Source organism: Mastigoproctus giganteus, chromosome 10, assembly GCF_048544385.1.
Source record: "Mastigoproctus giganteus isolate SK-2022 chromosome 10, ASM4854438v1, whole genome shotgun sequence".
NCBI lineage: Eukaryota > Metazoa > Arthropoda > Arachnida > Uropygi > Thelyphonidae > Mastigoproctus > Mastigoproctus giganteus.
In genome coordinates, this window is record NC_143584.1 from 182,214,935 (window position 1) to 182,239,782 (window position 24,848).

Here is a 24,848-nt window from a genome sequence, read left to right on the forward strand (position 1 = left end):
CTGTTGGCTATTTCCAATATTAAAACAGGACACAAAAGGGGATGGGGATTAATAAGTCGATTCAAAGCATTCACAAAAAGGAAGACTTCCAAATATACTCGTCGAATAAAATAAATTTTTCGCAACATCCACCGAACCTTTTGATCAAACCTTGTATTATAAACTATTTTGTGAAATACAGACTAAATTTTGGAACGAAAGGTAAGCTTTTCATAACGAAGATGAAGTTATTTTTCTCTACTGGCTAATACTAGCCATGCCTGCTAACAGAGACACAAATGTGTTTTCCTTTAGGCAGGAAACAAAAAGCAATTTTACCTTTCACCCCCATAGATGGGTAGCGTGTAGTGAATGACAGAATTTATGCACTCTGAAAGGGAACATACATTTGTAGAAACATAAACAAAGTTGTAAAAGCTACCTGAAAATGGAACTCGGAGACAAAACCGAGCTTTCATGCGTCTGGCTAATGACGTTTCACCTATCCTCGCCCAGTGATTGAGACATTTAATGCGACATACGGATACAAAGCTTTAGCTCAGGGGACCACCTGTAGCGAAAAGCAGGCGCTGAGTGCTATCTAGTAGTCCGGGTGCATCGTACCCGTGACGATTTAGGTAGAAACTGTGGTTTCTCCCTCGGCGCTTCGATTTTAAGGAAGAACTGCAATAAAAACTTCGTAGGGTAGAAGTAAGCATGTATCTGAGATTCCCAGAAGTGATTGGTCGATGGCAGATGCCGATATTGCTTCGAAGAAGAGATTTAATTTGGCAGGCAAAGAAAAACGTGATGTGGAGAGGTTTTAAGTTCCAATCCAGTCCCATAACACAGCAATGTCAAGTTAGGCAAGTTGACAGGTGCTCCCGAAAGAAATGATGGCTCTTCAAATCGCAGTTGATTGAGAGCATTGGTGATGATAGCAAAGCATCCAGTGAAAGATGGAAGTCTTTTAAGAGCATAATTTGGTACAGAGGGATTGTAACACTAAGAGTGTGGCGGATTGGTAGTTACATGGGGCCCTGGGAAATGTTTTGAAGAGGCTGCAACTTTTTTTCTTTTTAACTACAAGTATCCCAAGCCGATCGTGGGGGTTAGGGACCGGCAAACTCGCGATCGACAGAATTCAGGATGTCGGCAGTGATTTATTGATCTTGTTGCAGAGGAGGTAGAAATCGACTTCGAGAATTGTGTGAATAAAAGATGCTTATCTTTCTTTTTAATTTCCTTTTAGTGTTTTTTATAAGGTAATGCACGGATTTGGGTTTTTTAGCCCCCAAAACATGTAAATTTGTTTGTGAACACCAGTGTATGGTCTTAATAGTCGGTAAAAATTCCCAAAACAAGAACAGTGAAAATTTTATATCTTCTTACCAACATTTTTTTTTCTTAAATTTAAAAATAATTCAAAGTTTAAAATCTGTGCGAGCACACACTGTCTCTAAATTACTTCAATAAAATTACAGGGGTTGTTTTTAGTACCGAAACAAGTAAAAAAACGTATAGAACTACTCCTATAAGTTGCGTTAGTTTAATTTAAAAACAACTGCCTATTCAATAGGTCTTTTTGCGTAGGCCCATGAGCAGGTAAGCTCTTCTGAAAGTTTCCTGAAGTCCCTGTGATCCAATCCTACCCTGCACTAAGGGAGGGGGGGAAGTAACAGCGGTTTGAGATTTCCGACACAATGTTTTTTTTAAATAATTTTCTCAGAAATATTTAAAGGAAGAAATCTGGGGATTCGCGAAGAATCCCCAGATTTCTTCAGAAGCAATGCACCGAATTCATTCTGTTGTCCGGTTTAGGTGCCTGGTCCATTCTTTTATCTGGTTTCTGGTGCCAGTAGTGAGGTGAGTCCTTGAAACCCTTATGGGTAAGTCCTTGGTAGAATCGCCGTCCTCCCCATACCGGGTGGAAAAGATCTCAGTTCGAGTCCTATCGATGACGTGAGGAACTTTTATGGGCCTTTTTCACAACGTGACTGAGTTAGTCAGTCAGAGACGAGGGTGGCATGGTTTTTTCTCCCGGAAACTCGGGTTTTTCGTCCAGCAAACAGAAAATGGACCACAGAACGCACGCAACTTACAGACACCATACGCGGAGCAATTTTGCCTTAATCGCTGATGCTCCTAAAACACTACTACAACAACGAATCCTTGAAATCGAGGTTCTGTTGTTTGCACTGCCCACTGTTATTTTGCAAAAATGGATGCTCACGGGTTGAGTGGAAACTTTTATGGGAACTATTATGACAACTAATAGTGCTGCACTTCCATTTACGCATCATTCAAGATTTCATTGGCAAACATAGTTTATTAGCTAAAATAATAAATAAAAGTTATCCTATTTGCTCATTTGAGTCATTATTTAAAATCAAAATTAAAGTTCAACTAGATTTTAGATCATCACAATCCACAGTGAGAAAATTTCTGTTTGTTGTACGAACTTTGAGTTAAACTTATGCGTCACCAAATAGAAATAAGTCATTATGATACGAAGGTAAAAAAATAAATAAATAAAAACTCAATAACACTAATATTTAGATTTTCATTAAAAGGGTAAATCTAAATTACAAGTTTTTCAGATAATTCCAACATAGGGAAACCACTTGCCCTTTACATTTACCTCTGCACTGGTGACTTTTAAACCCATTAATCAGAATCAGTCGTAAAAAGATCTACAGAAATCCAGACCGATGCAGGAAAAATAGGAAAGTTCTTCAACGTAGAATGTTTGACACAAAAACAGACTTACATCTCAAACAAGAGCGGAGAATCGTCCATTGGATAATCTCCTAAAAACAATTTTAGACTCTCTCAACCACCATACAGCTTAACTATAGTCTGAATCTTCTGACCCAATTTGCGACCGTGGGATGGAATGAAAAAAATTCTTCCACTGTAGATTGAGTTGGTTTTTTTTTCCCCCTTTTTTGATTACTCGGCTACCATATCAGCCAACGTAGAAATCAATGCAACAAAGTCAATTTTCTTCTTTAAAAAAAGTAGCTTCACAACCAAATAAATAAGACAAAAGTCTTCCACATTGAACTGTAATTCTGTCTCTATGATAACCAATTCACTGTTATCAATATTCCAAAACTGTTGTTGTGTGGATTAAAATTAATGTTAAACTGTCCAAATTTGAAACTAGTGCTTGCTGTACTTTGATAATAAACACGAAGAGGAGGTAAACTACGAAAATAAGGATATTCACCGTTCTTTATTCTTAAAATTCTTCGCTGTCATCTAAATTTATTAATTTTAGATCCTTCTTCGCTGTCAAATCATCACTCCTCGCTACTTAGATCGTTCCTTAATGCGCAGATAGACGGTAATTAATTCAGCGTCATTAAGATTATTTAACCATATTTCAGTTAAAAACAGATGATCCCTGTCTTCCACGAGTAAGCTCGTTTTGAGATAAGTGGCAGAGGACTTTAGACTTTGACAGTTTGGAAAATAACACTGAAATTTATGACTATTAGAAGGCACGATTAAGTTTTTGTTTGTGTGATATATTGATTGCTGTTTTTTTAGCTTCAATCACACTATCTCTTCTACTTACGATGAGCGACCACAAAGTTCCAGGAATGACTACGGTTAGGCGCTGTTGTCGAAAGTTGTTCTGCATCTGTTGCGTTTATCACCAAAATCTTAAATTAAATAAAAGTGGTTTCTCTTTCAGAAACATGCCAAATCTTTAAATTGAGAGAACGCCCACGGAAAGTTTGGTAAATCCTTCAGCCAGAATATTCAGCCATCTTTATTGATAAAGTTCTTTGCTGTCATTTAAATTTATTAATTTTAGATCCTTTTCCGCTGTTTATGAGTTATGGGGATTCTGCAATGTTGAAGGGATGAGTTTCTGAGCGGGTTGTTGTTGTTCTTGGGCTTTTATGAGCATCAGCGATTAAGGCCATATTAATCCGTGTATACCGTCTGTAAATAACGTGTTTTGTGGTCAATTTTCTGCTTGCTGGACGAAAAACCCGAGTTTCCGGGAGAAAAAACCATGCTACCCTCGCCTGAGACCGATAACCCAGCCACGTTGTGAAAAAGGTCCATAAAAATTCCTCATGCCATTTACAGGATTAGAACTCAAGTCTTTTCCACCCGGTGTGGGGGGGGGGCAGAGATTCTACCAACTGTGCTACCCACGAAGGCAACCTTTGCGAAGATATCAAAAAAAACCTCTTATCTATCCTAAACATTCAACTAAAATCGACATCAGTGTGCATTGCTGTCGAACCCAAAATCCAATCTAAATGCTTCTTCTGTTAACTGTTGAATTCAGGCTCAACTCTTGAACAAGAAACTCCCGTATTCTGAATTAAACTCGATTTGTTTACAGATACTGTTTGTTTATTCAGATAGAAAATACTACAATTACAACATAACAAAATAAGATTTTTTTTTTTTTTGGAACTGCATTAAAACATGTTGGCCCCGGTGTATTCCGAAAGCTGCATGGTAAATACCGTTATCTGAGTTTTACCAAGTAGAAAAGTTTTGTGTTTTCATGAGCCAACCCCAGATTGCGTGTAACCTATCTGTACTGCATATTTTATCCTGTGGAAACACAATAACAACACATTCTGAAGGATACTAATTGAACTACGATCTGAATAACTGCATATTTATGTTTTCAAAGAACAAGTAACCAGAACATACTCGTATTTATACGTTCCAGTTCTGAAAGTCGTCAGACATATAAATGAAACGATAATAAAACTCCCCAGAAACTATGAATAATCCATTTATGCTAAGTAGCATAAATGTAACGTACTCTATTACGTCCATTTACGTATTCTAATGGAAGAGTCTCGCTTTTCACCTTAAGTATATGCAAGTAAGGAATGATAAATGTCTGTTTAGTCCTGTTTCAGTTTTCAGTTCAAGTGGTTGTGTTATAAGCTCTTTCTTAACGTAAAAATTCTCCAAGATAGCTTTATTATCGCTTTGATTTATAGGTTATAGTCGAAGTTAATACCTTTTGGAAATACAATACGTTCCAAATCGTTAAGAAAAACACTTATCTGGCGCCCTCTATTAATCAAATTCCATTTAAAAAATTATCTGAGACGATAAATTAAAAGTACGAGGATAACGTTTTCTACGACCGGTTATTAAACTGTCATCTTGGATTTAGAAATTTTTTTTCTCAATAGTGATTTTAATAGTGGATAATATGGCCTTCGTGGATATCAGTTGGTAGGATCGCCGTCCTCCACACACCAGGTGGAAAGGACCTGAGTTCGAGTCCTGTCGATGATGTGAGGAATTTTTATGGGCCTTTTTCACAATGTGGCTGAGTTAGTCGGTCTCAGGCGAGGTAGCATGGTTTTTTCTCCTGGAAACTCCGGTTTGTCGTCCAGCAAAAAGAAATCGACCACAGAACACAAGCCATTTACAGACATATTACATAAGGAGCTATATGGTCCGAGTAGCTGATGCGCCAAAACCCTATAACAAGAAATCTAGTTTTCATTTGAATGACCTGCTTTATTCACTTAAGTATCTGGCCGTCTGTTTGTAGTTACTGAACGAGACAAGCTGGACGCATAAAGATAATGAACATGTAAAGATTAGAGATATTAGGAGCAGCTGGTATGAGTAAAGAAATGATGGGGTTGCTGAAGATTATCGGTCGAAATGCCAGGTTTTTTTTTTTTTACACTTATATCGACGATCTAGTTGAATCATCTCCTGTTGTACTTAAAACACTCAATCAATGCCTCATCTGGTATTCCAACAGAAAGAGCTTAGAATTCTGAACAATCTTGATACCAACAAACCTCAGGGTTTTGGTGGAATGCCTTCACTTTTTTTCACCTGTTCTCCTCGTTTGCCCTTTTACACTTTCTTATTCCACTGGCGTTTTACTTTCTGCTTGGACACTTGCTCATATTCAGCCAGTTCAAAAAAGAGAGGGACAATTCTCTCCTGTCTAATTTCGTCCCTCTCCTGGCCTCAGTTCACTTATCTCTAGTCTTTCCAAAGAAATGGAGAAATCCATCAATTCCAACTCTTAAACTATCTCGAAATCTTCCATTTGATCAATGATCGCCAATATGAATTCCGTCAGTATCGATACATTGGTGATATATTCACTTATATTATTCATCTTTGGACAAATTCAATGGAACATTTACAGTGCAACCCTTGGTATTTCATCTTTGGACAAATTCAATGGAATATTTACAGTGAACTCCTTATCATTTCTAATGCCATTGCTCGTATTTAGCACAAAGGTCTTCTAAACAAGCTCTCTTCTATTAGATTTACGACTGTTATTTGAAATTGGGTATCCAGACTTCTCTCTGACCGCTCACTACGAGTGATGCTAGATGGCTCTCTGTCATCTAACTTCCCCACTAATGATGGTATTCACCAAAGTTAAGTTTTCTTTCTCCCACTCTTTTTCTCTTCTTTATTCTTCTCCCAATGACTGTAAATCCTATCCATTGTTTTGCCGATGATAGCACATTGCATTCCGCCTTCCAATTTAAAAAACCTTGCACAAACAGCTTCAACTTCTCAAATTCCGCAACCAAGTCCTTAAATGCTGAGCTCCAGCTAATTCTCAATGGAGCTGAGAAAATTTAATTAACCTCAATCTTTCTAAAACTCTGTAGTGTGTTATATTTCGCAAACGGAGCCTACTGCTCACATACTTATCTTCGAAGACACCCAGATTTCTAAACAAGATCACATATCTCTATTAGGAATTATGCTGACTTCCGATCTCTCTTGGCATAAGCACATCACAAATACTGCTTCCTCTGCATCTAAAAAATTGTGTTTCCTCTTTCGCTGTTGCTTTGACTTTGTACAAATGTAAAATCCACTCTACCATGGATAATGACCCATTTCTTATAAACTCTCTTCACACTGTCTCATAGGTTCAGTTTCGCTGTTTGCCTTTTTATGGATACATCAATGGTCACTGTTCTTCCCGATTGGTATTTGTAGTTCCCACTCTTTTCCGAACACGACCACCACTCAATATCCATTTGCTGTCCTGTTACAAACTCACAGAACAAACTTTTCTCTTCCTCATCGATTCCATTTACTTCTGCTCTTTTGAATAACCTTTCTTCGCATCTACGAGGGGTTTGTTCGATGAGTTTGAAAATAAATGGAAATGGTACTTTGTAGTTCAAACTTCCTCCAGCAGATGGTGGTACAGAGATTTTCCAGTAGGTTGACAGGTTGCAAGTAACAACCAGCTTCGTTAGTAGCGTTAATGTTCTGTGTCACGATCGACGATTTTGCAATGGGACCACGAACAAACATCAAAGTTTGCTTTAAACGGGGAAAATCTTCAACAGAAACGTATGAAATGCTAGAACTGCTTACAGCGTTTATTTGATAATGTTAAATCAAAGTAACGCTTTCACACATCTCAAGGATTCCTCTACTGTCTGTAGACGTCACTACACTCAGAACGTCTTGCCAACTAACGTTGGCAAGATGTTTCGAGGGTAGTGAGCTTCGAACGAGCGGAAATAACTGCAGGGCAGGAGTAGAGGGTTGCGTATAACAGTTATTCTTCAGATTGGGCTAACGTATGAAGGAAGTGGAGTTCCCCAAGCAGCGGTACTAGGAGCACTCTTGTTTTTCAATATCTTAAATGACATTAACGAGGAGAAAGCGGACGTGATGTCAAAACTTGCAGATGATATCAAGATCGGTAGAGTAGTCAATGATCATCGGCAAGCACAGCTTCTTCAGGCTGTCATAAACAGACTTTAGAGTTTAGTTTTAAAGCAGCAAAGTCTTACACTTTGGGAATAGCAACCCATAAATAACTTACATACTTGATGGGATTGTACTATATAATGAAGGTCTACGAGATTGTAGATGGCGGCAAGGAGGGCCCATGAGGTCCCATCAATTATTTATCAAACATTTTCTTGTAGAAATAGGAAGCTCATAATGCCTCTCTATAACACCTACAACGCCTTAAAAGATCCAAAGACGGGAAATCAGCCATGTGAGATCGGAAAACGTGACTCCACATGAGGAATGACTTCGAGTATGTGGGCTACAGAGCTTGGAAACTAGACACCTTAGACGGGTCTTTGATTAAGGTGTATGTAAGGCTCTGAGTGGTAAAGTAAAACAAGTGAGTGAAATTTGCATTATAAATGATTCCAGAACTAGGACCCATAAATTCAAATTACGGGGGAAGATGTTTAGACTGGGTTACAGGACGTTTTCTTTTAGCCAGAGAGATGCTGTTTACTGGAATAAGTTGCTTCCGTGGGTGATTGAGGCTGACAACTTGGGGAAATTCAAATCTAGTTCAATTCAAATCTTAGGGAAATTACAATACAGTATCATTGTAAATAATAACCCATTAAAATGTGAATAACTTCGAAAAAAAGAGTGCTGGATACATGACATGACATTTATACGTAAAAATCTTTTTTCTTTGTTACTTGCTTTGCCATAAAAAGTGTTAAATGTTCGCCAGTGGTCGTAACATAAGAGGGACGTTTAGAAAGTTCGTGGCCTGAGTATGGATGGTTTATTTGAGCAGTTTGGTAATATGTTACTTTTCAACATATCCCTTTCGGAGTCAATACACTTCTGCCACCGATGCTGCAATGCGTTGATTCGAGCTGCGAAGAATGTTTTCTCTTAGGCCTCGAGGAATACATCCACTGCAGCAATAACGTCACTGTGAAGAAAATGACAGCCAGATATTTTTTTCAAAATAAGAAATAGGTGTAAATCCAATGGTGGTAGATCTGGTACAGATGGGGGATGGTCCAAGAGTTTAATGCTGGACTCACGCAGTGCAGCCATAGCAATGACAGGCTTGTGAGTAGGTACATTATCCTGGTGGAATCAGGCTCTTTTGCTGAGTTTTCCTCGGTGTTTGTGTTTGACTTTTACACGCAAACACCTCACAAGGTCTGCGTAATATGCTCTTGTGACTGTCTGACATTTCTGAAAGTAATCCACTAGCAACACTCCATCAGTACCCCAAAAAGCCGATGTCATCAACTTTCCAGCAGATGGAATCAACTTGGCTTTCTTTGGATGGAGAGGAGAGCTGTGCTTCCATCGTTTGGAACATTTCTTTTTTCTCTGGCTCAAAGTGGTGTATCCACGTCTCATCCATGGTCACAAACCGCGCAAGGAAATTTGATGGATCTGCTTGAATATGTTCATTTGACTTGACAACCTTGTACGTTTTTGATCTGCTGTCAACAACTTTAGGACCCATTGTGCTGACACCTTTTTCATAGCGTGAACTTCTGTTATTATGTGGTACACCGGTTCAGGCGAGATTCGCAAGACACTGGAAATGTACTGAACTGATACTAGTCGATCACTCATCACCAGATCATGCAAACTATCAACAACTTCTGGAGTGATGGAAATTGTAGATCCAGTTGAAGAACAGCAATTTCGAAGTTATGTTGGAAATGATGTCAGATTACTGTTACTTTCCACATTGCGTGGATTATTGTTGTAGGCATTGTTTTTGTTCTCGCCCGATAAAAAGAAGCCTGACAATGGTGACATCAAATCTGGTGAGCATGATGGCCATATTCCATTTGAAATTATGCGAGGGACAGGAAGGGGGGGACAGCTCAGCCATATATTCACTGAAATAGTTTTAATTTTTCTAGGCAATGCATTATTACCATTTGTTGTGAAAGCTTCTGTAATGGCTTAAGTTTACTTGCTGCGGTCTCCCTAATCTGTTCTAGAAGTTCCTGAGTCACAACAGACGATGTACAAACACGAATCCCTGAACATTTTCACAACCTGCCATATAACAGATTTTGATGGCGCCATACGACATCGAAATTGCCTAAAAAAATTTTAAACGTTTTATATTTCAGCAATTTAGGGGCCCAAAACTGTGGCCAGCATCTAGAATCCCAAGAGTGCTTTATTAGACCCTGATATTTAAGAAACAATTCATAAACTGTAATCGAGTGTGGAAATGTGATTAATTTCTTTGCTTTCTCTTTGTGGTCTTACAAAAAGAACTCTATGAGAGAATTAAGTCCGTTTTTCTAAAATATAATGAACATTTTTTAAAAAAGAATGAATTTATTAAATAATATAATTAGATTACAATGATTGCTAACAAAGTCATTGTTTATAATTTGAAAGGTTACAGAAAGTGAACCAAAACTTGCCCATTAATTACAATTAATGGTTTTGAATTTCTACCAATAATGAGATTTAAAGCATTTCCACCTGGAGTTCTTTGAAAAACATTCTGGGCATCGCAATTATATAATTATGCTCCCTGAAATAGTTTTATCATTACTAACTAATGACGTCGCTTGTGCTTTCATCTAATGATGGCCTAGTAGGACGCAATTGAATTACATTAAAAGCTAACACAGCTCTAAACATTATTAGCTTGCTAGTCGAGACTGGCATTCTTAAATTTCTTAATGATTGAACATTTTATCTTAATTTATTATGAAGTCCATTTGTTACCTCTCAAAAATATCCTGTTTTTATTCAATTGTCCTAATCAGCAATGTACATTCAGATATCACTTGGGTTTTTCATCACAATAGTTAAATATTCCTCTTCCTTTCTGTTTTAATCGATCCACTTTCTCCAGTTCTGTCTCTGCACTTACTAAGGAGCATCTTTATGAAATACAAACATCCGATTTCTTACAATTTATTACTAAAAACTTTCCAGTTGAAGAATAGTAAATGATCTTCTCTATCCATAATACTCAAGAAATCATATTTACAATCTTTGAACGTTCCTGATAAGTAAAGATCTCTCTCTATCTTCCCCTCCAAAGTACTTCCCCCCTTAATTCCACAGTTATACCATCTTGTGTTTGTCTCGTTTTGCGATGAAAGCAGTAATCTTATTTCGTATGGTTTGGATTTTCCACGATGTCACGCGATTGGCATTCCTTATAAAGTGCATCATAGACCATTAGAACTAATAGAAGATTCCCATACTTTATTCAAAACCTGTTCCAATGAGACATATAAAGAGACCCTTACTGAATAAATAGCTAAATATCGGTCGCTTAAAGATTTATTTTCTATCATGACAATATCAAATCTGTGGCAAACTACTCAGTAGTCGTAAAAGTCCTGTAAACATCTTTGAAGCACCAATAATTCTAAACGAAGTAAAACATCAAAGTTCTGAATCCAATATGTGTTGACCGTGTTATTCCTAAAACCAATTATTTAAATATTTATAGACATACAGTTTTTTTTTGTAAATAAAGTTTCCACGCGCGTGCTCAAATATTCTTTATGTTATGACACCTATCAGCATGGATTAATGATCATCTGGGGTTAGATAAATGGTTATCTCATACACTGACTGAATTGAACAACTCCAGTGATATCAATACATGACAGAGAAACCTGTTTTATGATTAATGTTCTTTTTTTATTAATGATATTTTTATGTCTTGAAAATACACTCGTAAGAGTATAAGGAAAAGGCCGGAGTTCGATTATGGACTCTTTTTCACCAGTTTTGGTGGACGATGAACGATTTTTTCCTCCCTCTAGACTTCGGCGTTTTCCCTTCAGATGCAAGATTTTTCTCTAGATGCATGGTTTCCCTCCGGGTTTCCCATTTCACAAAACATTCAAACCAAGTATAAAACACTCAGTTTATTGACACAATATAGTTGATGCCTCGTGGCTTTAGTGTCCTCGACGCAATTAAGAGCAGCCTACTGTTTTGACCACTGTCATCATCTTCTTTCCCTGCAATTTTCATTCCAATTGAAAAGATCTTTATCACTTTAATAACTTTTAGTGCCATATACATTATGTTAAATTCACGGTGTTAGAACGTGCAGCAATTACTTTCCAGACTGGCTGTCTCCTAGAATTGCACATTCATCACAGGTGGAGATTTTAATGTTGTCAACTCCATGGATTAATTCTAATTTAGCTCGGTTTTCTCTTGCATGAAGAAGACTGAATAGCGTAATGAATGAGTTGAACTTAGTATTTTTAGAATTTCCATACAAGTTATCGGGTGATCAAAAAAATGTTCATGCAGATATTTAGGATAGAATAAAACTATACGTAAAAAATTAATAGAAACACTTTTGTTCTCTGAGATTTGACCATGGAAACACAGCTGTGTTCCATTAGACACATAGCAAAATCTTCTGTGGGTAAAGTGGGGGTTTTAATGTGAGCTGTACAGGTTCAAAGGATGATAGACAATAATGTGATCATTTAGTGTTGCTGACTCAAGCCATTTTCATTGCACGTCAACAACCCGTCCAAGTGTATCTCGTTGTTGTGACGCTAGGTCAGCAAGAAGCAAATCGACACTCTCTGGAGTATATAATATTTAATAGGCCAAAAACGTCAGGAGAAGTAGTCTGCAAAATAAATCGTTTATCATACCAGGCTTAACATGGATCTAATCAAAGTCCAATACCAGTTTTCCAGAAATGGATTGGTTCAGTTTGTTTTTGCGCCAAAGCAACTAAGGCTATTAGGGGTCGTATTTTCTGTAAATTTCGTATACTTTGTAATGGCTGTAGATTTTGCTGGATGAAAAACAGATTTCCAGAGGAAGAACTGCAACTCCGTGAAAAGGATGTCACAAGGATATCGACGAATCTTGATGCTAAGAAAGCTCCAGGTCCTAATTGTATTTCTCCACTTGCTCTCAAAACCTGTGCTCCTGAACTTACTCCTGTTCTATGCCGCCTTTTTTCACTTTCTTGTTCCAAAGGTGCTTTTCCTTCTGCTTAGAAATTTCCTCATATCCAGCCAGTTCGTGAAAAGGGTGACAAATCCCTCACATCCAATTATCGTCCCAATACAATTACTTCTACTCTTTCTAAAGTAATGGAGAAATCAATTAACCACCAACTCTTAAACTATCTAGAAACCTTCTGTCTGATCAACGAATGCAGTATGGATTCCGTCAATGTCTATCAACTGGTTCTGATTTATGTTACCCATTTATGGACAAACACAATGGAAAAGTTCGGTGAAACAAAAGCAGTTGCTCTTGACATCTCAAAGGCTTTCGATCGTGTTTAGTATAAAAGTCTTCTAAACAAGCTTCCATTTTATGGTTTTCCAACTGTTTTTTGTTATTGGTTATCCAGTTTTCTCTCTTACCGCTCAGTTAGGGCATTGGTAGATGGCTCTCGTCTTCTAACTTCTCCACTAATGTTGGTGTCCCCCAAGGTTCAGTTCTTTCCCCCCACTCTTTTCCTCTTCTATATTAATGACCTTCTTCCATTGACTGGAAATCCTATCCATAGTTGTGCTGGTGATAGCTTTGCATTCCACTTTCCAGTTTGAGAAACCTCGCCCCGCTCAATCAGCTTCAACTTCTCGAATATCCGCTACCAATTCCTTAAATGTCGATCTCTAGTAATTTTCCAGTGCGGCAAAGACAACTTAGTTGATTTTAATCCTTCTAAAACTCAGTCCTATCTTATATCTCGCAAAAAAAGGATTCTTCTGCTCTTTTGCTTATCTTTGGTGACACTCCGATTTCTAGGCAAGATGATATATCTCTTTTGGGAATTACCCTGACTTCCAATCTCTCTTGGTACGAGCACATTACAAATATTGCTTCCTCTACATCTAAGAAACTTAGTTTTCTCTTTCGCTCTCGGCGTTACAGCTGTTCACTCTGTACAAATCGCAAATCCGCCCTACCATGGAATATTCTTCCCACATCTGGGGCAGTGCCCCCAAAAGGGCTTCTCTCAGTCTTCTAGATTCCATATTCAGAAGAGGGCAGTTAGGTTAGTTTATGACTTCTCTCTAACAGTCTCATAGTCGTTCTGTTTCATGCCTTTTCTACAGATACTTCCACGGGCACTGTTCTTCTGAATTGACTTCTGTAATTCCTGCTCTCTCTTTCAAAACAGTCCGAACATGTGCCGCCACCAGCCAACATCCATTTACTGTCCAACTTCAAACTCACAGAATCAACTTTTCATCTTCCTCGTTTATTCATTCAACTGCCGTTTCGTGGAACAATCTTCCTTCATACTTATTTCCTGAAAATTACAGTCTACAGAGGTTCAAGTCTAATTGTAGTCTAATTCAAGTCTAGTTAAAACAAATATCTTCTTTCGTCTTCTTAAGGCAGATTACGAAAAATCTTTGGCAAAGGATGCTAAGAAAAATAGCAAGAATGTCTTTACTTATATAAACTCTAAAAGGAAGAGAATGAATCTGATTAGTCCACTTGATTTCGATGGTTCGACTGTTGATGATCCTGCTCAGATAGCAAACAAATTGAATGAGTATTTTGCGTCTACGTTCACACATGAGGAGTTATTAAGGTTTCAAAGTGCCAGAAGGTTATCAAATTGTAGCAGGGTGCTTAATGATTTTCTAATAACTGAGAGCAAAGTGGAGGAGAAATTGTTGAAGTTAAACATAAGAAAGGCATCTGGGGTGGATGGGATCTATTCAGTTATATTAGTAAAGGAGGCGGCAAAGAAAGTAAACAAACCGTTAGCCATAATTATGATGGCATCCTTGGACTCAGGGGAGGTCCCCACGGACTGAAGATGTGCAAATGTATATCCCCAATTCACAAAGGGGATCGAAGGGTGAAACGAGTAATTACAGACCAGTTAGTTTAACTTTTGTTCCGGGTAAAATAATGGAGTAACTGGTTAAAGATGCATTGCAGGATCATATAGACAGGACTGCAGCAATAATTCAGACACAGCATGGTTTTGTTAAGGGAAAGTCTTGTCTGCAAACCTGGTTGGTTATTATGGTATGGTTACAAAGGAACTGGATGCAAAAAATAACTTTGATATCATTTACTTGGATTTCAGGAAAGCTTTTGACACTGTTGCGCATGGAAGACTATTGTACAAATTGGAGCAGAATGGTATTAACGGAAAGTTGCTACAATGGATAAAAGGATGGTTGAGTGGGAGAAAGCTGAGGGTGGTAATCAATGGGTGCTGCTCTTCGTGGACTAACGTTATTAGTGGTGTCCCACAGGGTTCGGTGTTGGGTCCACTGTTGTTTTGTATATTTATCAATGATATTGATGAAGGTATATCAGGCTTAGTGTCGAAGTTTGCAGGTGATACAAAGGTTGGCAGGGTTGTTAAGGACAGTAATGGCAGTGTGCTACTGCAACAAGATCAAGAAATTTGGGCAGATGGACTAAGAAGTGGCAAGTGAAGTTTAACCTTGACAAATTCAAAGTACTGCATATGGGTAGAAGTAATCCCAGAGAAACGTACCAACTGTGTGGTACTACACTTAAGGTGGTAGGAAATTAAAAAGATCTGGGAGTAATTGTGCAGTCAGATATGAAGTTTTCTGAGAAATGCAGACAGGCTGCCAGGGCAGGTCATGGGATTTTGTCAACGATACATAGGAATTTTGCTAGCAGGGAAAAGGAGGTGATTTTCCCTCTGTATAAGGCAATGGTCAGGCCACGCCTTGTGTACTGCGTACAGGTCTGGAGGCCTCATTTTAGGAAGAATATAAATTTGCTTGAGCGTGTACAGTGAAGGGCAACAAGATTGGTGAGGGGAATGAAGGGATCCTCTTACCAAGAGAGGCTTAAGTTCTATAAATTGCAGCGGCTGGAGATTAGGCACCTGCGCGGTGATCTGATTGAGGTGTACAAATCCTTGAATGGGTTGAGCACGCTGAATTCTGAAGGATTCTTCCACTTGTTCAGATTACGAACCTAAGGGGGCATAAATTCAAATTGAGGAAAGTCAGATGTAGAATAGATGTGCGGAAATTTGCCTTTAGCCAGCGGGTAGTTAATTGCTGGAACAAACTTCCATCTGTCGTTGTGGAAGTTGATAGGTTAAATAAATTTAAGGAGGAACTGGACAGGCATTTGCAGGGAATGGTGTGATTTTATTTATTTATTATTTATTTTTTTTTTTTGGCTGATATTGCATAAACTCGTACATTTGCTTTCTTGCATCACATGCCTCTACTACTACTACCTCCAACCCATGCACGGTACTAAGTACTATAGGTTCTAATACCTCTCGTGTTTGGCGTTTTCATAATAAATAAATAAATAAAAACTCTCACTATAAACTAACCAACTCGGATATGTTGTGGAAAAAGCCCATAAAGATTCTTCCCGTCTTGATAGAATTCGAACTTGAGCCTTTTCCACACGTTATCAAATTACAGCAATCATCTAACTTGGATGCCTTTTCAGAAATCGAAATGAGGTGTTTTTCTAAAGCAAGATACATTCTGTACACTAATTATTCTTTTAGATCCTTTTTTTTACCCCAATGTTTATTAAATTTTCTCTTGAGCCGATTACTTCCCTTTCTTACAAATTCTGTATTACTGTCACCTTTATAAATTCCAGTTCGTCGAAGAAACTGATTAAACCAAAAAGAAAAGTAATGGTCGGTTTTAGTTTAATGGTGCATGTATTTCAATCACGTTTTCAATTTCAGAAAAATTACATCGATTCTAAGGAAAAAAATCGAAGTACTTAACAATATCTTTCCATGCTGAGTGAATACATGAGTGTAATTGCTCAATCAATTTACAATTTAAGATAATTTAAAAAGCTATACGATTGGAAAGAATTGATGTATTGATCATCCGGAGGATAATTGTTATCTATCTGAAGAGGATTATTTCGTTTTCCGACTGAACAGAGGAGATACTGTAAGAAATGAAGTTGCTTTACCAGAAATATCCATAAACCGTACAAAATTAATGATGTTAATGATGAAAAATATGCAAAAGCAACACTCGATACCTGCATTGTTAGAAGAGATGGATAATTTAATCGAAACAGGAATTCGTGGAAGCGAACTACACAATTATTTAGCTTTTAATATTAATAAATAAATAAATAAAAGCAATAGCTTTTATGGGCGATCCGACAAATTTCGTGGACCCATAATAATTGCTTGATTTCCGTTGATTCCGTTTTCATTAATTTGGAATGGCCCAATAAATCTTCCTAAAAGAGCCAAATGTAAAATTTTCTGAAAAATCCACCCATGGAGTCAAGTTATTACATGCGGACGGGCAGACATGGTGAAGACAATAGTAATAATATCTTAATAACAATTGCCAGAATTGGTCAGATTTTAATGACATTTTGGAAAGTTCGACAAATCGTTCTAAAAGAGACAATTGTAAAATTTCATGAAAATCCATCGATTGAGATTCGAGTCATTACATTCAGAAAGACAAACAAATAATAATAATAATTGCCAAAATTTTATTAGTCCAAATTTAATTAAATTAAGGATTACAAGAAATCTTTCTAAAAGAGTCAAATGTAATATTTCGTGAAAATCTGTTCGCTGGAAGTCGAAGTATTACATTTGAGCTGACAGACGGACATGCCACTAACCTCAACATGTTCTAAAATCTGAACGAAAAAACATTTAAAAAATACTGAGGATGAGGCCCATTATAGCTACATTCAACGTACATTCTCGCTGCTTTAATAATAAAGCAATTTAATAAAACTAATACTACATTAGTTTAAAAGTTTAGTTAAGATTAAAATATAAAACACGAGATATGTAAAAGTGATTTTTGAACATCTTGATTGATCACAAGCCTCCACGTTCTCTTTTGAGAACATAATTACAATAGTAATTACTAACCGCTTGCGTGAGGGAAATTCTAAGTACGCAGGTTTATTCAAAAATTTCCACGAACATTACGAGTTAATAAGGTCCCTGAGGCATGGATGACAGAGTTATTCATAAATGTGAATTTATACACTGGTGGAAGAAGTAGCACTGGGAAGATGCTGGTTACGGGTTTTGTAATTATGTACTTTAATGTTGTTTTGTGGAAAAGCAGCTAAGGTCATAAGGTTTCTGCAAACTGCGTGTTTCACTGATATTCTTATGAGATACACCCGAGACGCATAGATGTATATCTTAAAGAGGGTGGGGGGGGGGGGTGCTTATTTTTTGATTTCCTCAAATCTGAATTAATTTTCCGTGATATCTAAAAGTGCAGGAACCGAGATCTGATCGAATGCTATTTTTATTTCCTTTGTTTCCCATTTCGTTACAATTCTTTCTTTGAGCTGAGGACTGTGTCCACCAGAAACATTTTAATTCAGTGAAATAATACATTATAGAACAGTATACCGTATATATATATAGAATGATCACTGAATTAGGACTACCTACTTAATACTAGGTTGGGTCACCGTTTGCACAGATAGCAGCCACTATTCACCTAGGCATTGACTCCACTAGATGTCTGGACGTGTCCGTATGGATCTGCAGCCATGATGCCTGCAAGGCTTTCCACAGTGACGGAATAGATGACAGTTGCCTGTCCATACGCCTCACTTCTCGTTCCAAAACATCCCACAGGTGTTCAATTCGATTGAGGTCAGGGGAATTTGGAGGCCAAATTAGGATGGGTGATATCTACACCCACTTCCTCTAATTATTTGCGCACAGTGTGAGCCCGATGATATGGCTCATTATCGTCTTTGAATATCCCGTTTCTGTCCGGAAAAAAGCAACATGGCAGGGTGCATGTGGTCCCCTAAGAGCTGCCGGTACACCTCACCAGTGAAAAACTTTTGTCCATACGAATCACTGATTCTAGATCTTGTCAGCAAAACGTGCGCCCTATTAAGCAACCACCGCAACCTGCTTGGATAGGACACGATGCACGATGGGTACATGGACTTATGTTGCCTGTGCCATACTCGAAGGCGTCCGTCGGCGTGTTGCATCAGGTATTTGGATTTATCCGACCAGTACACTAGTTTCCAGTCATCTTGTGTCCAACCAGTGTTTTGTTGACACCACAGCATTCTCCATCAACGGTGAGGAGAGGGTGTTTCATCGATCGTCTGCTGTGGAACAAAATACGTATGAGTGTGCGGCGCATCATCATTTGGTATATTGTTCTTGCATTCCCTGTATTGCATTGTGGTGTCAGCGATTGCACAGAGTCCTGCCATTGAGCCAGTACAACGCGCTGCACCCTTCGTTCGCAAAGAAGATCAACCTTGGGTAATCGTTTACAGTTCTATCGGCGTAAGAATATTTAAATAGAATATAATATGACAATGTATATAAATGGATGTATATTAATCATGTATATAAATCTTGAATGTATTATAAAATTGTGTGTATAAATAAATGACAGTCCTACTCAAACCGGGTGGAAAAAGCCCGGGTTCGAATCCCGTTGATAACGCGAGGAACTTATATGAGCTTTTTTCACTCCGTGGCTGAGTTAGTCGGTCTCAGGTGTAGATAGCAAGGTTTTCCACCCAGAACCTAGGTTTTTTTTTTTTTTCCAGCAAAATAGGCAAATCGACTAGAGAACACACGCAATTTACAGACACAATACACATGGGTAAATGTAATAACTTACCGAACCACCCGAATATAATAGTTTGGTTAGTTCTGTCGGCTAAAGGTGATTTGACCCATTCGACCAATTTTTGTATTCACCTTAACCACAGTGGGCCGTGAATAACCGACAATATATGCCGTTTCCAATATGGAAGCACCCAAAACACGAGCTTCCACCATCGTGCACTTCTGAAATTCCTTAATATCTTTACTACGTCCTGTAACTGCTATTTTATCACTTTGATTTGCACGACCAGATGCAAATTACCACTGCTCTAGTGTATAAAGCTGTTGAACATTTTATACTGCAAATTATACGGTATAGTCCATTAGGGATGGGGTTGGTTACAATTCAGTGACCACTGAATTGTGACCACCTCCATTCCACTGAGTGTAAGTCGAGAGAAGAACTCTGGTATTTTTGAGAACTTAGAGTTCGTAGATGGTGTTACTTCACAATAAAAAAAACATGGCTACGTGAATACCAGATGAAGTCCTCATAGGGTAGATTTATGCATATGTGTTTTGTGTATTTATATGTAATGTTGTTATGTTAAACCATAAATTATTTATACAATGTTTCTCAACCGTTGTTATCTATTGTACAAGTCGATTATTTTTAAAATGTTGAATAGCTGTATCCTTTATTGAAGAGCGGTTCATTTGAGTGCATTGTCTTCTAAATCAAATCTTCGTTTCGATAGAAGTACGTTCATTTTAAAAAATATAATTAATTAAATGTGAGTAACACTAAACCACATGATCTCTTTAAGTGAATTTTATTGGGTAAAATGTGTTTAAAGTAAGTAAAACTCCTACACAAGAGAACTATTTAATTGGAGACGATTCCGGATTTCTTATTGAATTCCTGTTCTCAGGCCTAATCAGGAAAGATTTGATAGCTGTTCCTGACTTAGGCTATTTCAAAACCTTCCATAAGGGCAGTTTTTGTGAAGCGTAGAAGTTAATATCCCGAAGAAAAATTGGAGATTAAACAACATGGATCGGCCCGGAATTCCGCATGTCTAATTGCTTTGAATGATTTTATTTAAATGTGTTGTTAACCTTCCGTTCAAAATCTTTGCATACATTTTATATTAGACAATGCAATAAGCCTCCATAATTCAGCAGAGGTTTAATTATCTGCGCTTCCAAGAAGGCTAGTGGCGCTACTCCCGTTGCGTAGAACTCATTATAGACAAGAGTTAGTGGCAGAATGTCCCAAAAAGTTATATAGGGCTCCACCAGCAGACCATCCGTCCTCAGAGTGCATCTAGTACTCACCCTGAAAGCGAATTTTAACTCTTGAAGCGTAATATCTTCAAATAAGAAAGGAATAAAGATAAGAGAAAAGAAAAAATCAGCCTATTACCCAAATGAAACTGTTTGGGTAATAGGCTGATTATGAAAGTTTTGCTGTTGTGCCAAGAAGCAAGGCGGTATCCAGTCCTCTGACAAATCTATGCCTGCGTAAGCCCTAGCCATTGTCTTATGATAATTGAAGACTCTCATTAAAATATCTTCAGCGTTTGCAAAACGTACTGTGCACGAATGAATCAACGTAATAACATTTGCAATTCCGCGGCGAGCCCGTAAATCGAAAATGCTGCGCCCGGCCTGTCTGCTTCCGTTAAAGGTTCTAATCTTAAACGCCACGTGTCCCCATTATGGTGCAAATTTCGTCGCATTTCTCATAAGTGTAGAATCTCACTAAGTTTTTTCCTGGCTGCAGCTGTTTTCTCCAGTTACTGAAAATAAATGCGCAACACATCTCTTATGTTATTCACAGTCTTGGCGAACTTGTTCTCAAACTCAGGTTAGATTTTCTCTAAAAATAGTGGTATTGAGTCACTAAACTCCTTGTCCATGATGTATCGTAGGGAAGAGAGGTAGTCTAGCCATCATTAGTTATGATCTGTGAGTTGCTGGCGTGTAGCCAGGTTTAAATGCAGAATAAAGGTGTCCTCATGTGCAATTAGGCCAAAAGCATTTAGCCTATTCAAACCTTCCACCATCCACGCACCACTTGGATTAGTGTTTGCATTTTGAAGTTTTGAAGGCTCCAAACATCCAACGAGTCTCTTTCCGCGGAAATATAAAGTATAGTGTACGTTTCAATTGGCCAGCATACACCACACGTGACATTTGCCGGGAAGAGACTTTATACACCAATCGGTGGAACATACACCACAGCTGGACAGGGAAGCCCCAATCGGCGCTTACTTGTACAATTTTATTCATAACGTCATATAGGGCGGGGCAGAGTTCCAGTCGCCGCTCCTGATATCAGTCACTCAGCTTCTCTGATGAATGCCCTTAAGCTGTTGAAAAGTCTGACCAGATCAAGGGTTGCTGTTCGGCATCCCTGATCAGGTCAAGCTAATCTGAAATTCATTGATGAATCGCATGGATTGACCGTTCCATCTGCAGTCTATCGATACTAACCTTTTTCCATGTCTCTTTGTAAGTTGTCAATTTTCTTCAGGGTCTAACAATAATGCCTACCCCTGAGCCCTGTCCTTCCTAAAAATCCAGAAATTATAACCACCAAACGCATCACTAAAACAGTAGAATGTGCCAGAAGTCAGCAAAGTAGGTTTTCTGAACAAATTATAGGTGGAGATCTAAAGTAGTCATATGTTCCCATGCATATTGCTGCTTTAAAGCCTTCCTAAAATCTGTAACGTTAAGGGGCACCTATAGCCAAATAGTTCATTGAGAAAACTGCAGAAGCGATTTCCAAAACTTATGCAACGAAATACCGGAGTCTCCTAACCACTCTCCCTTCCATCTACAGAACATGTTCCCTTATGGTATATTTATAAAATCACCCCACATAAACTTTATCTTTTCAATCTTACCACTTTCTGATTTTTTTCTGTGTATAGCCATGGTGATTTCGGTAAGCGACACTTCCATGAACTACAAACTTTCATCAAAAGACGCTAGATCGTCTCCCAGGTCAGGCAACAAATATCTCCCTTCTTCTACCTTTACCTTATGTGCCCCAACTATAAATGTCCTTATCCAAACCAACTAGACTGAAATAATATGACTCTTCTAGGAAAAAAATCCATCCCTTTCTCTTTTCATGTTCGGTATTAGCCCACCCTTTTGTCATCTGTTTCCGTGAGTCTGTCTTTTTTTAGGGATTCATGTGTTCTTTTAAAGAAACTTATTCCTATTCTTTGTTCTTCCATCGGAATGGAAACATTATACACTTCAGTACGGTCTCGAGAAGCTTTCTGATTGGCTATTATCTATGATGACGTGTCTTTTTCGATAGGAACGTCCTTTGGCCCCCTTCTTTCTCTAAACCTGAAGGGGTCCTCTGCCGATTGAGCACTAACCGATCCCTCCACCATTTTTAGTAGTGGCCAGAAATAGTCAACCACTACTTTTCCAGACCGTATCTCCCATTAGTATTGATCTAGAAATAGCGGTTCAATCTGGTTAACTGTGCCAAACTGGCTAAGCTCAGTTTTAATACATTCTTCAGGTAGTTCTAGAAGTACCTAGTGGGGGCTAACAATTTCGTTCCCAAGCGGGAAGCCCCTCCAGTAACTTGTCCGTCATTGTACAGTCTGTTCAACGCACTTGATATCTATAATATGGCATTAGTGAAACGTTTAATACCTCTAATATTCACTCTCTTAGTTACACCATTTATTATCTCTCTATTGGAATGCCCTGATTGGGGAACAAACTGTAATGTACGTTCTTTAATAAATAAACTCATCATTAACTATGAATGAGACAAAAAAGGAAAGAAATTATAATATTACAGTGCCTCTTGGCATAATAAAATCCTAAATTACCGGGCAGCACTTCCAGTCACGCGAACAAGAACGCACTGACAAAAATCGGATAATCGCAGTAATCCAAGTAAATAATATCGGTCTTCTCGTTGGGTAGATAGGCATTGTGAATATCTAAGCAACTCAACGACAAGATATATCCAGAATATGTATACCATTCGGGTGTTCACAGAGACTCCAAGAAACTACCAAAGAGACTCCAAGCAAGTACAAAAACCATGGTCTGTGTATTGGCATACACTTTAAATAAATATCACTATACTCCATTAGAGAAGTATAGTGATATTTATTGTTCTGGACAGCTCAATCTCAATCCTATTGAGTACTTGTTGAATGAACTGGAAAGTCAGTTCGTTAGCACAATCCTCTGCCAAAGTTACAAACAGCAAAACAGAGGATGGTAAACATTAAATCTTTTCAACTTCCAGCTAAGGGTGTTTTGAAGGTTGAGTAGTGAAGAAGCTAAAAATATTTAAATCTTCCTAATTTTAAACATTTTACTTAGAAATTTCTCTTATTAATCATAGAATATGCACCAACATTAACAAAACAGAATACTTTAAATTATTTTTTTTCAGAATTAAAAGCTCTCGTTTTATTTTTCAGGTGGAAAAAGAGAAGCTCTTTTCTTCGCAAGCAGAGGCTGAATGGTTTTGCGGAAGGCATTCCCCGTGTGTCCATCTAAATCAAAGGCAAAAAGTGGGGAAATGAAATTAATTGGCAATCTTAAAACAGTGATGGCGTCGTGTATTGTGATAAAGTATTTTATATTGGGCCTGACGGAGACTCGATATGTTCCCTTAGAACTAATAATTCCATATTTTATTTGGACAAGATATCACCTATGAGTGTGTCTGGGCACTCAACAGTTTCCTACATGCCAATTCCGCCGCAGATCAGTTTTCTGGTTGTAGAAACATTTCGTGCAATATCAATTAAAGACAGCTTTGTGTGTTTAACTGAACAATTCGAAACCCGTATAGATTTCTGTAAATTATAAATTACAATAAAAACTACTGAAAGATTAGCTGTTTGCTGGTTTCTGAAATAATATTTAAAACCAAAAGTTACGTTTTAACACAATATATTTTTTTAAATTTCTTTTCAAAGCAAAACAGGAAATTAAATGTTTATTTATATACGTATAAAAATAAACATTTATATACGTATATAAATAAACAAAGAGATTAAGGAGATATATTAAATAAATTTTTCATACTGAACTTACTAAATAATTATGAAGTTCTTAAAGGTCACACGAACATTATGTTCAGTTAATATTTCCATACGTAAACACAGCAGACGATGAAACCTACCGGAAGTTTATATAAAGCCAAGTTGTGAAAGGCTGCCCTCTAACGGCTATGAAAATTCTTAAATAATTTAAAATAATAATCATAATATAATAAATACGAGATATGATTATAAAGTATACGGTAAAAATAATAAATTTTAAATAATATAATAAATACCAGATATGATTATAAAGTACACAAACAGAAAAATAAATTTTAAATAATAAAAAAAACTCTGCTCTTATAATTTTCAGTTAGCGATCCAGCCTTGGTTTGAATACAAAATCAAAAAGATATTTTAGTAATTTTGTTAAAATAATATGAAAGTAAACACAAGCCATTTTCTGCTGAAATACTTTATCGAATGAAGTTGCCAGATATTACAAATGCTTACATTTT

General features: G+C 37.6%; 1 protein-coding gene across 1 annotated transcript in view; it reads left to right on the top strand.

The window, feature by feature from the left end:
- LOC150079598 (uncharacterized) overlaps nucleotides 1–24,181 on the top strand; it is an 86,148-nt gene extending 61,967 nt beyond the window's left edge. Inside the window, exon 4 of the mRNA XM_090382431.1 lies at nucleotides 23,761–24,181. Within this exon, the coding sequence (XP_090238557.1) occupies nucleotides 23,761–23,801 (41 nt within the window). The 3' untranslated portion in view covers nucleotides 23,802–24,181. The remainder of the gene's footprint in view (nucleotides 1–23,760) is intronic.
- The last annotated feature ends 667 nt before the right edge of the window (nucleotides 24,182–24,848 follow it).